The following is a 15,943-nucleotide window of genomic DNA, read 5'->3' on the forward strand; positions in this document are numbered from 1 at the left end:
ATTGCCATTTATGATCTTCCCAACCAGCAAAGTCAGTGGGGGAAAGCTGAGTTCACTTAATAACCATGTGAGTCACATAACAACCATGACGGGGGGGGGGCGATTCTAAAAGGACGACTCACTTAAAAACCACCTTGTTTAGCCATGGAAATTCTGGTCCCAATGGTGGCTGACAGTCAAGGCTTAACCTGTATCAGTAACTCCATAAAAAAGCAGTTAGAAAGATTTGACAAAAAGAAGGGGGGCAATTTAAACCTTTTTACCAGCCTCTATTTAATTGGGCTTGGTTATCAGAGATGGCCTGGAAGAGCTTTGCCTTCTATTAACTTCTATGCAACTTGTATTGTGATGATGCTCAAAACATGATTCCAAATGTATCCACCAACCCCTGATGATAAATCATATTTTGCCCATATCTGAAATCGGGGCCTTTTATTTAATGGGATATTCCTTGGAGCACCCTCTGTGCAAAAGAGCTGTCTGCTCTGCACTTCTTGAAAGAACAGGATAGACTGGAGAGCCTGCTAGCATTCCCAGGTGCCCGGATCAACACATAGTGAAACTCCTGAGTCAACCCAAGATCAGCCAGGGAGTCACAGCCAACTCACCATCACTCTCAGCCAAGACAGAGTCGACAGAGGAGGAGAACTGCTCCCAGGATTCCTGGAGGAGAGGGGAAGCTTCCTCTATGTGCCTTGTGGTCTCATCATAGCACCAGTGAAGGTCACCCTTGAAGAAATAGGTTTTCTGGTCTGAAGGCCAGGAGAAAGCACCACTGATGCCCCCTTGGGGCAAACCAAAGTCCGTGATTAGGCGAGGATAACCCTCCTCCACTCCATTGTCCTTGAACACCCAGTAGAGAGGTCCTTGAGTAAGAAAAGGGGAGAGAGAAAGAGAATGGTATGAACAACAGAAATAACTCGATATTGAAACCATTAATTCAGGATTACCTGCCCCATGCAATAGAAACTTGAAATAATCTCCAATAATGCCACCAGGCTTTATTTTAAGTAACAAAAACAAGAGGGAGATAACAAGCACAGCATAGAGCAAATAATCAGCCTAGCATTTCATTTCTAGAGTTTTTCCCAAGCTAGATGTTTTTGGCAGTATGGCCTTCACCTCTCAGAAGTGTTTGCATTACCTGGTGGGCTGAAGTCCTGTTTCTGGGGAACCCAGTTTGAGGAAGGTTGAAGTATGAAAATTTCATCCTTTGTCTCAAACGAGATGGGAGGTTGAGGGAGTGGTTCAATCTTTGAGCTTAGAGCAGCAAATAGGTGAAGAATTAGGTTATGGGCCTGATAATTTGCTGGTGGGTGGTGCCATTTCAAGGGTATATGGTGCCCCTGCCCTCATTGATTAATGGTGCCACCTCTCACTGATGCAAAGATTTTCATTTTTGGAAGGATTTGAAAGGGGGGCAGCACTGGAGCCCCTTATTGGTGGACATCTCAATGGGACTGATCGACCTGGCTTTAGTCAAAGGATGCTGGGCAGAGTACAGGAAGTCCTCAACTTACAACCACAATTGAGCCTGCAATTACTGTTGTATATCATGACGGTCCTTAAGCAGGTGACTGGTTCCAATTTTATGACCTTTTTTGTGGCAGCTGTTAAATGAATGCAGCTGTTATAAAGCAACTCCATTGTTTGCTAGAGAGCATTTTTTGCCTGAAATCAAAAGTACACCCTATTTTTCGGAGTATAAGATGCACCTTGGGGAGGAAAATAAGAAAAAAGCTGATTGGCAGGTGGATCATGCTCCTGGAATTCTCCAATCAGATGTCCGTAAGAGGTGAACGTTAGCAATGGGTTTGTCGGTTGTGAGCTCTGTGTCTTGCTTTTTTTTCTGCCTCTGAAACCTCCATTTCAGAGGCTTCTTTTCTGAAGCTCTGTTTGAGAGGCTGGCGAGGCTACATATAAGATGCACCCAGATTTTCACCCTGTTTTGTGGTGGGGGGGGAGTGAGGAGCCTCTTGTACTCCAAAAATTACAGAAAACAGCAGTTTCCAGCCAAAATATTGTAAATGGGGGTCACGTGATTACAGAACACTGCAAACGGATGGATTATAACTACCTTTTTTGGTTGGGGGGGGTCATCTCCTAATTTCAAAAGGCCACTAAACCACCAGTGCTAAGTCAAGGATTACTTGCATGTGAGATGAAACCACAAATCACTTCTTATTCTGCAAGTTTTCCTCTGGGCCTGCAGTTGATTATAAAGAGGATGAGTGTGTATGGTCTTCCGTGCTTGGCCTTGCACCCCATACATCTGCCATGGCCATTGGCTCAAAAGCACATCGCATTTCCCTGGAACAGGATGTCCTTCTGCTTTTGTCCAGCTCACTTTTCATTTGTGATCTTCTCACCGCTGAAGAAGAGGATGCGATGATCTGCAGGTCTCTCGTAAACAGCGTCCACTTTGCGCAGAGCAGAAGGAAGTCCTCGCCAGAAACGAGGGATCACAGCTGGTTGAGGAGAAGTGAGATGCCGGCTTTGGGACAGGCGCCAGAAGTACCGATCTGACACCAGTGCAGGAATAAAAGAAAAGAAAAAGATTAATTTCCATCTAAAAGGTGAGCGTCTTTCCTGGCAGGTGTTTTTTGGGGTATGACACGAATGAATAAGAGGCATTTAAAAAGGATACAGAAGAATTACAAAAAGATAATCAAAATAGTTAGAAAGACGAGATGTTTGGGGCTTCTTTTTAAAAAAGGGAAGTACCGTATTTTTCAGAGGAAAATATTCATCTGTCTAGCATTCTTAGACTGCTCAACTTCAGCACATTATCTTATCCTCTGGTTAAGACTTTAAAAAACCTTATTCAGAGTCAGAAGCAATGAAAAAAAGCCTGTAAAGACTTAGAGCTGGAAAAAACATTATTCAGAGTGATTAGCAATGAAAAAAGAGAAGAGTCTGGAAGATTCTTAGAGCCTCATTAGGGCTGGGGGTGGGTGGGGAAAGCTTCAAAGAAGCTACATTCGGAGTATAAGACGCACCCAAATTTTACGCCTATTTTAGGGGGAAAGGTGCGTCTTATACTCTGAAAAATACGCTAAATGAAGACAAGATTAAAGTTTTTTTTTAAAAAAAATAGGTATGTTATGGCAGAAGCAGTTTTGTCCTGCCTGTTAACACTAGGATTTCTACTCAATTAAAAAAGAGGAGGCTGACCCTGAATCTGTGTCTTTTGGCTGTGTGTGCCCAATAGCCCATCCCAAAATAACACTCCGGCTTCTTTTGTGCCCCCTGAGAGAAAGAAGCTGCTTTGTCTTCAAGGTTACTAACCTTTGAAAAAAAACGTTTCTCCTCGGATCTGAGCAACAGCATCAATGCTGGAGGTACATCGGTCAGGAAATCCTTTTCTTGGTCTGGAACAAGGAAATTGGGGAAAGAAGCAACAACAACTCAGACAGTGGGGTTCCTAAACACTGTCGGTTCCATTTGAGATGGAAAAAAGAAGTGTCCGCAGTGTGAAAATACGTACATTTTACCCCAATGTAGCAATGTGACTTGCTCTATTATGAAGTAGATTTTGAGCGTATCCATTAAATCTCCCTCAAACCAGAGGTCTTCCAGCTATGCTAGCTGGAAAATTCTGGGAGTTGAAGTCCACAAGTCTTAAAGTTGCCATGTTTGAAGACCTCTGGTCTAGACAAACCAAGGCAGAATTCATGAATATCCCATTGCTACATTATCCTTACCCCAAGACTGAATCAGGCTGAGTGGCAGAAGTGATTTCTGTATCTCACCTGGATTTGATTAATTATTTCTTTTGTTCAAAGCACTTTGGGTTCAACGGCTTCAGACCATGATTTAATAGCCAGGTTTGTTCTGCTATTGTTAGCCAGGTTTTGACCCCATTTTTAACCAAATGAGAAGTTATGTTTAGTGCTAGATTTCTTAGGGTTTTTTGTCATCATGGATGGAAGAAATAAATCCTCTTTCGGTGGTCAGAATACCCTACTTACATCTTGGATTATTAAGCTGAAATATCAAAATCAAAACAGGGTCGTATGTCCAGTTTATAAATGCTTTTATGAGCTCCATGGCTAAATTGGGATTATAAACTGATTTCTTCATTCTTAATCTAAAATAATATGCTATTCTGGCATTAGAAATTGGCTTTTACTTAAATATGAGTGGCATTTACTTAAATAAGTTCAAAGACTGAAATTGACCACATTAACAATGGTAGCAAGTTTTATCTATAAATATTGTTATTTCTTAATCTCTACAAATTAGCCTAACACAAGTAGTAAAAGAAATTTGAGGCAAAGCATTGCAATGTTAGTCACAGAACTGTGAAATATTTGAGATACAGGGAAATTGTGCATACATATGTAGACCATTGTGTACTGCCTAAAACCAGATAATTGTTGCTTGTTCAATAGATTATGGTCAGACCAGGGCCGCCGATAGGGCGGTACTACTAGTAGTGGCATCAGGGGCCTGGCCAAATTGACAAATAGGGGGGGCCCGGATGGTTTTGCTGGCCCCCTGGCGCCCGCAGTAATTTGTGCCCAGTGAGCAGCGCCGATGCCGAGCTCCAGCTCCTCGCTCGCACAGGCGCAGTACCGGCCCTCTCTTGGAGCGCGCAGCGAAGGTAGGAGCCCCTTCGCCTTAGCCAGCACACCCCAAAACGCCCCCCCGGCCCCGCACACCCTTTTCCAAGGGCACACACGCCGCGGCTGCCCCCAGGCCCCCCCCGCTCCTCTAGCCCCCTCACGCCCCTGGCTACTCGCCACTGCCCCCCGCCCACCCACCCGGTCCACCTCTCTTTCTCCTCCGCCGGCCAAGGTTTTTCTTGCCGAATAAAAAAGAAAACCTTTGCCGGCGCTTTTTTTTCTTAATTTGAATGTTCCGGGCGGGCTGGCAGGGACATTGAAAATCACTTTCGCCAGCGTCCGGAGAACGAGAGAGAGTGAGAGCGACAGAGCAAGATAGAGAGAAAGTGAGAAAGAGAGAGAGAGAGAAATGGGGGGGAGAAAGAGATAGCAAGAGAGAGAGAACGAGAGAGAGAAAGAGTGAGAGAAAGAAAACAAGAGAGAGAAAGTGAGAAAAAGAGAGAGAGAGCAAGAGGGGGAGAGATAGAGAAAGAGGGGGAAGAGAGAGAAAGAGAAAGAAAGAAAGAAAGAAAGAAAGAAAGAAAAAGAGAGAGAGATGAGAGAGGAAGGAAGAGAGTGAGAGAGAGGAAGAAAGCAAGATAGAGAAAGAGAGAAAGAAAGAAAGAGATGAGAGAGGAAGGAAGAGAGTGAGAGAGGGCTGTGTTTGACCTCAGAGGGCCGGGGGAGGGCTTGCCCAGGGTGTGTGGCCATGGTGGGCATGGCACGGGATTTGGGGGCAGTAGTTTTAAAATGGCGGGGGGGGGGGTAGACACTTAGGCTGTATGGGGCCCCAAAATTCCTGATGGTGGCCCTGGGTCAGACACCCAATGCTTAGCACGATGTATGAGTCTAATCTTCATCTTTCTGTAGAATCTTTTACCTAATGCTGCAGAGGTGCCCAAGCTGGGATCATCCAATAGATCCATGCAGAGGCTATCAAAATTATACCTTGATTTACCCTTTGCAAATGAACAGTATGAATGACATCTAACCTGGCTGCAGGGAAGTTCTGTGATAAGGAGAGAAGGCCTGGCAATGGAGTGGTTACATCATTCTTCTCTGTAGAATGAAAAACATTACTCCCTGGTTAAAAAATGAGAGAAACAAAGGGGATGTATTAAGGGAAATGAAGAATTTTGGTGGCAGATATTGCAGAAAATGGGAATAGACCATCCAGAGAAATGTTGAAAAGAAGGCCAGTGTAAATTAGACTGAAGACTACTGATATGTATCAATCTGCCTGGTCAAATACAGATAAACACACACACACAAACACACAGTCCATCACTAAAAGTTGGGCTGGATCCATTTCAGAACATTATATTTACATATAGTGATGAGCCACTGTCTATTTGAATATGATTCTACAGAAAATATGGGAAGTTGATTGATTGACCTTACAAACAACCCTGATAATGAGTACGAATATTATTCATTATTACATAGCTAATTATTACATGAATCAAGGATATCTAAAATAATGAATTTAAATTAAAAATGTGGAGAAGGGGACCACTCAATTTTTGTTCACTATTTCACATCTACAGATTAAGGAATGGGTTGGACACACAAACCTTAATCCTACTAAGCTGGTGGTTTTTTTAAACTTTTTTAATTGCAGTGTGTCTCCTTTATCTGGTCTTTATCAGAGTTCTTAGATGTCAACCCTGTTGCTGGTGGATATTAATGGGGTTGATCCATTGCATCAATTGGACCAAGTTATGAAAGTTTGGCTCCTTGCTCAAGGAGGACAACCTGTATTATTTCAGCCAAATTGTTGTCTAATCTTTTCTTAAAACCTCCACTGATGGAGCACCCACAACTTCTATAGACAAGTCATTCCACCGATTAATTGTTCTCACTGTTAGAAAATTTCTCCTTAGTTCTAAGTTGAGTCTCTCCTTGATTAGTTTCCATTCATTGCTTCTTGACCCCTCCCCCCAGCAATGTTTATTTAAGATCCCATGTTGTTGCACTTACCATAAAGTTTCTGGATTTCAGCATGATCCTCCATGTGCAACTGGTATTGCAATGGGTCTCCTACTGGCCCCTGGTAATATGGGCGCATGATTGAGTGCTTGGAAGATGAATGTGCTAAGCCAAGACTGTGTCCAATCTCATGAATGGCCATAGCAAAAAGGTCAGTGCCAAAATCATCTGTCAAATAATAAAAATCACTGGTTGAGTGATCCAGACTAAGTCTACAAAATGAGAGAAGGAATCACCAATGCACAGCACAGAATCAAAAGGACAGCAAAAATATAATATTGTCCAATAATTTCCTGTAAAGTAATGTATCCACCCTTTGTTGAATCTTTTATGGCATCTTGAGAGTTGTGAACAACGCTTAGTCCAGATTAGGAATAAAAAGTACCTATGGATAATGGTTGCCTCCTCTTAAAATGGCTCATCTCCTACATCTGGACTTCTTTTGTTCTTCCTTGAAGACGTTTTGCTTCTCATCCAATAAACTTCTTCAGTTCTTGGATGCTCACCCAAGAAGCTGAAGAAGGTTCTTGAATGAGAAGTGAAACTTCTTCAAGGAAAAACAAAGAAATTCCAGTTGCCTTTTGAAAAAAGCATTTTTGAGAAAATTTTGACCTGGATGACTGAGAATCTCCATAGATAATCCTCTCATACAGTTCTCAAACTTCAGCCATTAGGTACCCCAGAGCAGAGAACTGGATTTTCCTTAAAAGTTGAATCCAGGTCTCCATCCTAGATGATGGGACCAGGTTGCAACAGAGGGTGAATCTTTGGATACAGGGCAACATATCAGCCACCTTAGTAGATGGAAGAAAAGTCAAATGGGCCAGACTAGCAGATTAGTTTTATTTTTATTTTTTGTTTTTCAACATTGATTTCTACCAAATTTTTCCCACATAAAATCAGAAGGACAAATTCTTCTTAGGTTATGATGATCTTAGAGCACTATATAAAAAAAGACGAAATAATGGGAATAAAGCCAAGATCATGGTCAGAGGGGAAAAAACTTTCTTGGTTGAGGTAGATGTTAGGAGCCCTATTTTGGAGCCGGTGCCTTTCTTTCGCTGTGGTGACTCCTCGGCTGCCCAGAGTGAAGGGAGCGTTTCTTTTCTCTGGGGGCTGGCAGATGTTTATTCCCTCTCCAAGTGCCCAGAGAAAGGAAAATGCTTTGTTCGCTTTGGACTGCCAAAGCCTACTTAAGGCTCCTCTGGCAGCCCAGAAAAGCCCAAGATGGCCAGGATTAAAGAGGGAATGGCAGGAAACTGGCTGGGCCTTCGTGCTGCTCTCAAATTTCCTGGGAAATTTTTCTGGGCTCGGGTTCTTAAGTAGAAAATGGTTCTTAAGAAGAGGCAAAAAAATCTTGAAGACCCAGTTCTTATCTAGAAAAGTTCTTAAGTACAGGTGTTCTTAAGTAGAGGTACCACTGTACATGCAGCCTTCAAGTCACTCAGAGGGTGTACTCACATTCAAGCCAAGGTCTGTTATCCTTCAGACCTTTAGATAAAAGTGGGGTAACTGGAAAAGGGAAAGGAAGGATCCTATGTATGGCCCCATTCTGCATTAAATTTGAGCCTTCCATGCAGTCAGGCAAACAACTGAACAGGTTTACAGTTCTTAACTTCTCCTCTACTCCCGGAAATCAAATCACCTGGTGAGCGGAAAGTCCATTCTTCATCCGCATCAAAATGGACAGTGCCAGCCCTCTGGGGGTCTCCAGGAAAAAAAGCATGGGCCACCATCCCACCAGGTCCATCAAAGGGATAACTGTCATGGTGATCCAGCTGGAGGAACTCCACAGAGATGTCAGCAGTGTGGCCGCCAACCTCATGAAAGGTTAATGGTACAGCTTCGCTCCAAACCTTTAGGGCATAATAGATCAATACTCGCATTGTCTCTCGGCTGAGACGAGCTCTTTGGGGGTAGCTCTTCACCCTATGGGAAAAATGAAATCTGCAGGTGAAAGCGACAGGAATATCATTTGCCTTCCTTAAAAGCATGCTAAATTTGGCTTTAGTTTTTTGAGGGGACTGAGGATGTAATCTCAGCCTAGGACATTTGCTTCACTTATGGTGAAGGGCGTTCTGCAAATTGGTTCCCTCAAGAACCTTTTAATCATGCTGTGGCTCTCTGGTGGAGTAGTCAGAATATTGGATTTGATCCTAAACCAGAGTTAATGAAACACAAAGGGATAAAGGGACTAGAAATGAAAACATATGAGGAAAGGTTGCAGGAATTGGGCATGGATGGTCTAGCAAAGAGGAGGTCCAGGGGGGACATGATAGCAGTTTACAAATACTTGAGAGGCTGCCACAGGGAGGAGGGGAACATATTATTTTCCAAAGCACCACAGAGCCAGAGAAGGAGCAATGGTTGGAAGCTGTCCAAGGAGAAATTCAACCTGGAAATAAGGAGGAACTTTCTGACTGTGAGAGCGATCAATCAGTGGAATGGCTTGCCTGTAGAGTTGGTGAACACTCCAACCCTAGTGACCTTCAAGAAAAGACTGGACTGCTATTGGATTAGTGTGATGTAGGGTCTCCTGCACCAGCAGGGAGGGTTGGACTAGATGACCTGAAAGATCCCTTCCAACTCTAATAATAAATAAATAAACAATTCTTGGCTTCAAATCACACACTACACCCAAAACAAATAGACTTTATAATGGCTTAACAAGATGCCCAAGTTCACTAATCTGGCAGGCTCTATTGCTAGGTTTGTCTAACCACAATAAACCAGAAACTACCCATTTCCATATTAGTCTAGTTATCTAGTTGTTCAGTATTCAACGATGGTGTTTGTACAAAGGTACAAATCTTTTCTTGATCTAAATTCCCACCAAGTTAGTGTTGCCTAACCTTGGCAACTTTAAGATGGGTGGACTTCAACTCCAGTATGCTGTCTGGAGAATGTTGAGAGCTAAGGCTGAAAAACATTGCATTAAGCCTACATATGTAAGTGGCAAGAAGGTGACAAGCAACAGGGAGAAAGGAGAGGTACTTAACACATTTTGCATCTGTTTTTACACAAAGGGATAGTCCAATCTATCAAAACCGTATCACAAAAAACATATTAGGAACACAAGTTAAAATAAGGAAGAAAATGGTAAGGGAACACCTGTCTACCCTAGAAAAATTCAAATCACCAGGACCAGATGGATTACACCCCAAAGTTCTGAAGCAACTGGCAGAGGAGATCTCAGAACCACTGAACTATATCTTTCAAAGATCCTGGAGCACCCGTGAACTGCCAGAGGACTGCAAAAGAGCTGACATAGTTCCCATCTTCAAGAAAGGGGGAAAAATAGATCCAGGAAACTACAGACCTATCAGCCTGACCTCAATACCAGGGAAGATTTTGGAAAAGATAATCAAGCAACGAATCAATGAACATATAGAAGCAAACAAAGTAATAACCAAAAGCCAACATGGGTTTGTCAAAAACAGATCATGTCGGTCCAATCTTATTGAATTCTTTGACAAAGTCACAAAATTAGTGGACCAGAAGAATACTGTTGATGTGGTTTACTTGGACTTCAGTAAGGCATTTGACAAAGTAGATCATAACCTACTACTAGATAAAGTAGAAAAATGTGGGACGGACAGCAACACCATCAGATGGATTCAAAACTGGCTAACCAACCACACTCAACATATAATATTCGATGGAAGTGCATCTACATGGAGCGATGTATGCAGTGGAGTACCCCAAGGCTCTGTTTTAAGCCCAGGACTCTTCAATATCTTCATCAATGTCTTGGATGAGGGGATAGATGGGGAATTCATCAAATTTGCAGATGACACCAGACTGGCAGGAATAGCCAACACAGATAGATGCAAGATACAAAGGATTTTGACAAATTTGAAAATTGGGCACTATCTAACAAAAGGAAATTCAGTGGTGAAAAAAATAATGTTCTACATTTAGGCAAGAAAAACAAAATGTAAAGTATATGTGGTACATTGCTGAATAGTAGCAACTGTGAGAGGGATCTTGGAGTCTTAGTGGACAACCATTTAAATATGAGCCATCTGTGTGCAGCAGCTGTCAAAAAAACCCCCACAGTTCTAGGCTGCATTAACAGAGGGGTAGAATCAAGATCACACGAAGTGTTAATACCACTGTATAATGCCTTGGTAAGGCCACACTTGGAATACTGCATTCAGTTTTGGTCGCCATGATGCAACAAGGATGTTGAGATTCTAGAAAGAGTGCAGAGAAGAGCAATGAAGATAATTAGGGGACTGGAGGCTAAAACATATGAAGAACAGGGTATGCCTAGTTTATTGAAAAGAAGGACTAGGGAAGACATGATAGCAGTGTTCCAATATCTCAAGGGTTGCCACAAAGAAGAGAGAGTCAGGGTATTCTCCAAAGCACCTGAGGGTAGGACAAGAACATCTGAGGGTAGGACAAGCACCTGATGGTAGGACAAAGTAGCAATGGGTGGAAACTAAACAAGAAGAGAAGCAACCTAGAACTAAGAAGAAATTTCCTGACAGTTAGAACAATTAATCAATGGAACAGCTTGCCTCCAGAGGTTGTGAATGCTCCAACACTAGCATTTTTAAAGAAGATGTTGGATAACCATTTGTCTGAAGTAGTGTAGGGTTTCCTGAAGGTGGGCTGCTAAGGTGGAACAGTGATGTTTGCTCACCTCCATGGCTCTGAATGCTAGCGGAGTCCAATGCAATTATGCTACTGCACCTGTGCAGGTATCAAAATTGCATGTGGAGACACAGGTGCGCCAGTGTTTCTGTGCACAATTTTGCTACCTGCACAGGTGCAGTAGCATAATCGCGCTGGACTCTGTTAGCACTCAGAGCCAAGGAGGCGAGCACACATCACTGTTCTACCTTAGCAGCCCACCTCTGGTTTCCTGCCTAAGCAGGGGGTTGGACTAGAAGACCTCCAAGGTCCCTTCCAACTCTGTTGTTGTTGTTGTTGTTGTTATGTATACCTACTTCCAAGAGATATTTCTTTTAGTCCAAACTGAACCAGCACTGTGTCTCTCTTGACCTTTTCTCCTTTGCCATCTCTTCTTCCTTGCACTCTCCTTTAAAGGAAGCTCTGTGGGGGAACTGGGGATAATATCAGGCACGGCACAGCGAGGCATCCGGATCAGACTCAGTGTGGCCTCATCTGCAAGAATTCAAGGGAAGAGAAGGGAAAACACCTCATAAAAATTTAAACTTTTGGTCCTTGCCCTGTCTCTTTCAACTTGCTTTGCCTCAATTTCTTGGAAATAGCATTCCAATAAACACATCTAACAAAAGAAGACTTGATACTACAAGTTTGTTGCCTACAGTTGTGAGATGGGTGGCATATAAATGTAATTAATAATAAATCAATACATTCTGAAAACTAAAACACTATATGAAAATGACCCTCAGTTCTAGCCATTAATACTAAGGTGACAATTGTCCTCCTTTAGGAAGCACAGTCCTTCTTTTGTAGGTTCTGTCCTCTCCGAAAAGTGTCCTTCTACCTATCCTCCTTCTCAATATTTTAAAACTAAGCTGTTAATCTCTGTATTGAGAGATACTGCGCCAAACTGTTATGGGTCATGTGACAGTACAGTTTGGAAAGACAGAATTATGAAATGCATTCACAGGGCACAGGAGAACTTCACATGTCTCAAACTTGTCTCCCACCATTGCCTCTATATTATACTTCCTGTTTACTTCTAACGGAAATGCAAAATTATTTCTTTCTCAGTGAATATTATACTCAGGTAAGTACAATTCATGTTTTATTAATTCATTAATTCAATTTTATACAATCCTGTTTTAAACACAAGTGTAAAATAATTTAAATATAGATTTGTTATTAAAGTTTTAGTTTTAATTATTATTTTTATTTATTCATAATGACATAAATGTTTCTGTACTTTTTTCTTAAATTTTTTCATCCTCCTTTTCATTGTAAAAGAATTGTAGTACAGCTAGCAAAGATATATATTTCGTAACAAACTAATACAGATACATTTTCCCCTCTTTTTATTTCATTTTAGAATGGACTGTGGAAAACAAACTGTTGTAATTTTGTCTAGAAGTATGAATTCAGCACTCCATCTTCACTGAAGATATTCAAGAAGTGTTTGGGTCTCTCAAGGATGCTACAGTAGCATCTTTCACTGAGGTTCAGACCAGGGGCCCTCAAACCTGGCAACTTTAAGCCTTGTGGACTTGTGGACTTCTGGCTGGAGAATTCTGGGAGTTGAAGTCCACAAGTCTTAAAGTTGCCAACTTTGAAGATCTCTGGTTCCGACGGTTGGACTGTCCTCTCTCATTTATGGCTTGTGAGAGGTATCCATTGCAAAACCATGGATCTCCAAGGAGAACAAGCAAGATACTAACATCACTCAGTTTCATTATACCTAGAATTCCAGTTTCTGCAATGCCAGCAAAACGTTGCATCACTCGAAGGGCTGTTGTCACAGCTCCCCAGGTTTGTAGTTGCTCTGTAATAGGATCAGCTGATGGAAGGTATCCATAATGTATTAACCATTCCTAAACAAAGAGGATCAATAGAAAACATAAGGCACTATAGTCCTTACCTTTCCTCCTGAGAATTATACATTTCTTAAACTGGCCCTCTCTAATTTGTTCCTGTTTTATGCTGCTTCTTTGCCTACACAGAAGAAAAACCAATAATTTCAACAGGGCCAATTCTCAAATACCTAGCTACAAAATTGCAGATTCTGCATTTTGCCAAAGCCCTTGAATGATTCAGCCAGATTTTTGGAATGCTTTTCTGTACCAAGTTGCTGATTTTTCATTTCTTGGAGTTTCCATTTAATTTGTGAAATGCCAGGTTTTTAATTTATCAAACAACTGGGCTTTTAATTTGTTTTCAAGATGCTCTCAGGAAAGAAAAATCTCACTACATTTCATGAAAGCCAACTCTGTAACTCAGTGATTCTCAATCTTAAAGAGAGATGGACTTCAGTTTCCAGAATATCCAGAATTGCCCAGAAAGTCTGCTGCTTAGGGAATTCTGGGAGTTGAAGTCCATATTTAAAGTTGCTGAGGTTGAGAAACACTCTAATCAATGTCCTCTGACCACCTAGAGAAGAGATGCACCACAGAATCGGCTTGGCTTTCTCCACTTTGTAGGTGCACCCATCTTCTTAGATCAGGCTTTCTCAACGTTGACAAATTAAAATGTATGGTCTGCAACTCCTGTAGCTGGATGGGGAATGCTGGGAGTTGAAGCCCACACGTCTTAAAGTTGCCAAGGTTGGAAAATCTTCTTTTAGATGTTACAACTCTCCAGTTTTCAGTTGCTTCAGGTTTGACTTACGACAACTTCTCCACTCTCGTTGGTGGGCATGGGAGCAGGACCAAGGCAGGATGAGGAAGTTGGCAACAACAGAAAGAAGAGAATCCGATGTAGAGAGATGGCAGGTGGCTTCCTCTTTTGCTTTTTCTTCAGGTGCTGTTGCCGAGGCTGCCTGTGATATTTCTTAAGAAAACAGACTTTTCCAGCCTCCATCCAGGTGCTGCTCACTGTCTTGGTGTGTTCACCACCTCTTCCAATTCTGGATCAGAAAAAAAAACACGATTCTTTTGTTCCCCTGCCCAGTGAATGGCTACTACTGTTTACTACTACACTGTGGGCGTGGCCTATGCAGGATGCCCTGCGTTTTCTTTCAATATCTTTCAGTGTAAATTGGATGCTCTGGGGTGGAGCTCCATTTTTGCTACCCCACTGCATCCCCCACCCATCCAGACAGTAGCCCACCCCTGCCTGCAACCCAGCTAAAATGGTTTATTTTATCTGAGGAAGAAACATAGAAGACTGATGGCAGAAAAAGACCTCATGGTCCATCTAGTCTGCCCTTATACTATATCTTAGGATGGATCTATGTTTATCCCAGGCATGTTTAAATTCAGTTACTGTGGATTTACTGACCACGTCTACTACTCTTTCAGTAAAATAATATTTTCTCATGTTACTTCTAATCTTTCCTCCAACTAACCTCAGATTGTGCCCCCTTGTTCTTGTGTTCACTTTCCTATTAAAAACACTTCTCTCCTGAACCTTATTTAACCCTTTAACATATTTAAATATTTTGACCATGTCCCCACTTTCCCTTCTGAGCTCCAGACTATACAGATTGAGTTCATGAAGTCTTTCCTGATAAATTTTATGCTTAAGACCTTCCACCATTTTTGTAGCCCGTCTTTGGACCCGTTCAATTTCATCAATATCTTTTTGTAGGTGAGGTCTCCAGAACTGAAAACAGTATTCCAAATGTGGTCTCACTAGCGGTCTGTACAACGGGATCACAATCTCCCTCGTCCCGCTTGTTATATCTCTAGCTATGCAGCCAAGCATTCTACTTGCTTTTCATACCACCTGACTGCAGTGTTGTACAAATGTAATCAACTCCAACTGCATAATGAGATCGAGGAAGGTTTGTTCCATGAATTGATTTTGTTTTGTATTTGACTCAAAACTTCTATTATATCACTAGCCACTGAGGAAATGGCAAAAATAAGTGAGAACCTTCCTAATTCATCATTTGACAAATATGAGATTTGATTAGATCTTCCTAGCAAGATTTGTTTTGAAACTCATCCCGACTAACATTTACTATTTTATCCAAGGAATTCAGTGCAACGGAGATAGCAGGCCAGCAGTGTAATGGTTAAGGCGTTGCCTTAAAAACCAGGAGATAGTGAGTTATAGTCCTCTCCTAGGCATGAAAGATGGCAGGGTGGCTTTGGGCCAATCGCTGTCCACCATTTTGACTTTTTTGACCCCACTCTTCAGACCTTTCTGCAGAACTTCAAGAAGCTCTCTCCATATGAGCACATTTAATATGAGTCACCCTGAGTCTGAGCAATAGGGAGGCATAGGAATCTAATAAATAAATAAATAAATAAATTTAGAGTCTTTTGGGTTGATTTCCTGTGACCGAGGTGGCAGAGAAATGCTTGTCAGTAAAATAAATTGCAGGAAACCAGAAATCTGAAAGAAAGAAAAATGGCTGAAGTGCAAGGACATTTACTTGGACATTTGCTTTACCAGCTAGCCAACGCTTGGCATACTATCCAGCACAAGGACTGTTGGCACCTTTTGACTGAAAGCATTGCCGCCAGAAAACACGGCAAAGATAAAAATGTAACTGCTGATTTACAATGGATTATTATAAAATTTGGGGGAAGTTTTATGATTGGATAGAAAATTAAGAGATACATTATGTATGTATTAGTAATTGGTTAACTTTGGAAAAATAGAAACAAGTGAATTTGATTCAAGCTTTGCAAGGCAGATAGCAAAGATGAGAAATGGTGGTAGCACTATATAATGATATAACACAAAATTTACTTATTGTTTAGATT

At 41.8% G+C, this 15,943-nt stretch overlaps 1 protein-coding gene across 5 annotated transcripts in view; it reads right to left on the bottom strand.

The window, feature by feature from the left end:
- LOC139174809 (matrix metalloproteinase-17-like) overlaps positions 1 to 15,943 on the bottom strand; it is a 29,458-nt gene that overhangs the window by 3,016 nt on the left and 10,499 nt on the right. Inside the window, exons 2-10 of one of the 5 annotated variants that reach the window (XR_011560431.1) lie at positions 13,896 to 14,133; positions 12,970 to 13,102; positions 11,555 to 11,732; positions 8,242 to 8,525; positions 6,588 to 6,764; positions 5,600 to 5,690; positions 3,289 to 3,371; positions 2,348 to 2,522; positions 609 to 866 (exon numbers count right to left, since the gene is read on the bottom strand). Coding sequence is in view for 3 of the 5 variants with exons in the window: in XM_070765416.1 (XP_070621517.1) it covers positions 609 to 866; positions 2,370 to 2,522; positions 3,289 to 3,371; positions 5,600 to 5,690; positions 6,588 to 6,764; positions 8,242 to 8,543; positions 11,555 to 11,732; positions 12,970 to 13,102; positions 13,896 to 14,133 (1,613 nt within the window). In the remaining 2 variants the exon portion in view is untranslated. Of the gene's footprint in view, positions 1 to 608; positions 867 to 2,347; positions 2,523 to 3,288; positions 3,372 to 5,599; positions 5,691 to 6,587; positions 6,765 to 8,241; positions 8,544 to 11,554; positions 11,733 to 12,969; positions 13,103 to 13,895; positions 14,134 to 15,943 lie in introns of all 5 variants that reach the window. The other 4 variants (XR_011560430.1, XM_070765418.1, XM_070765419.1 and 1 more) reach the window with 4 other exon arrangements.

This window comes from Erythrolamprus reginae, chromosome 12 (genome assembly GCF_031021105.1).
Source record: "Erythrolamprus reginae isolate rEryReg1 chromosome 12, rEryReg1.hap1, whole genome shotgun sequence".
In the NCBI taxonomy this organism is placed as follows: Eukaryota; Metazoa; Chordata; class Lepidosauria; order Squamata; family Dipsadidae; genus Erythrolamprus; species Erythrolamprus reginae.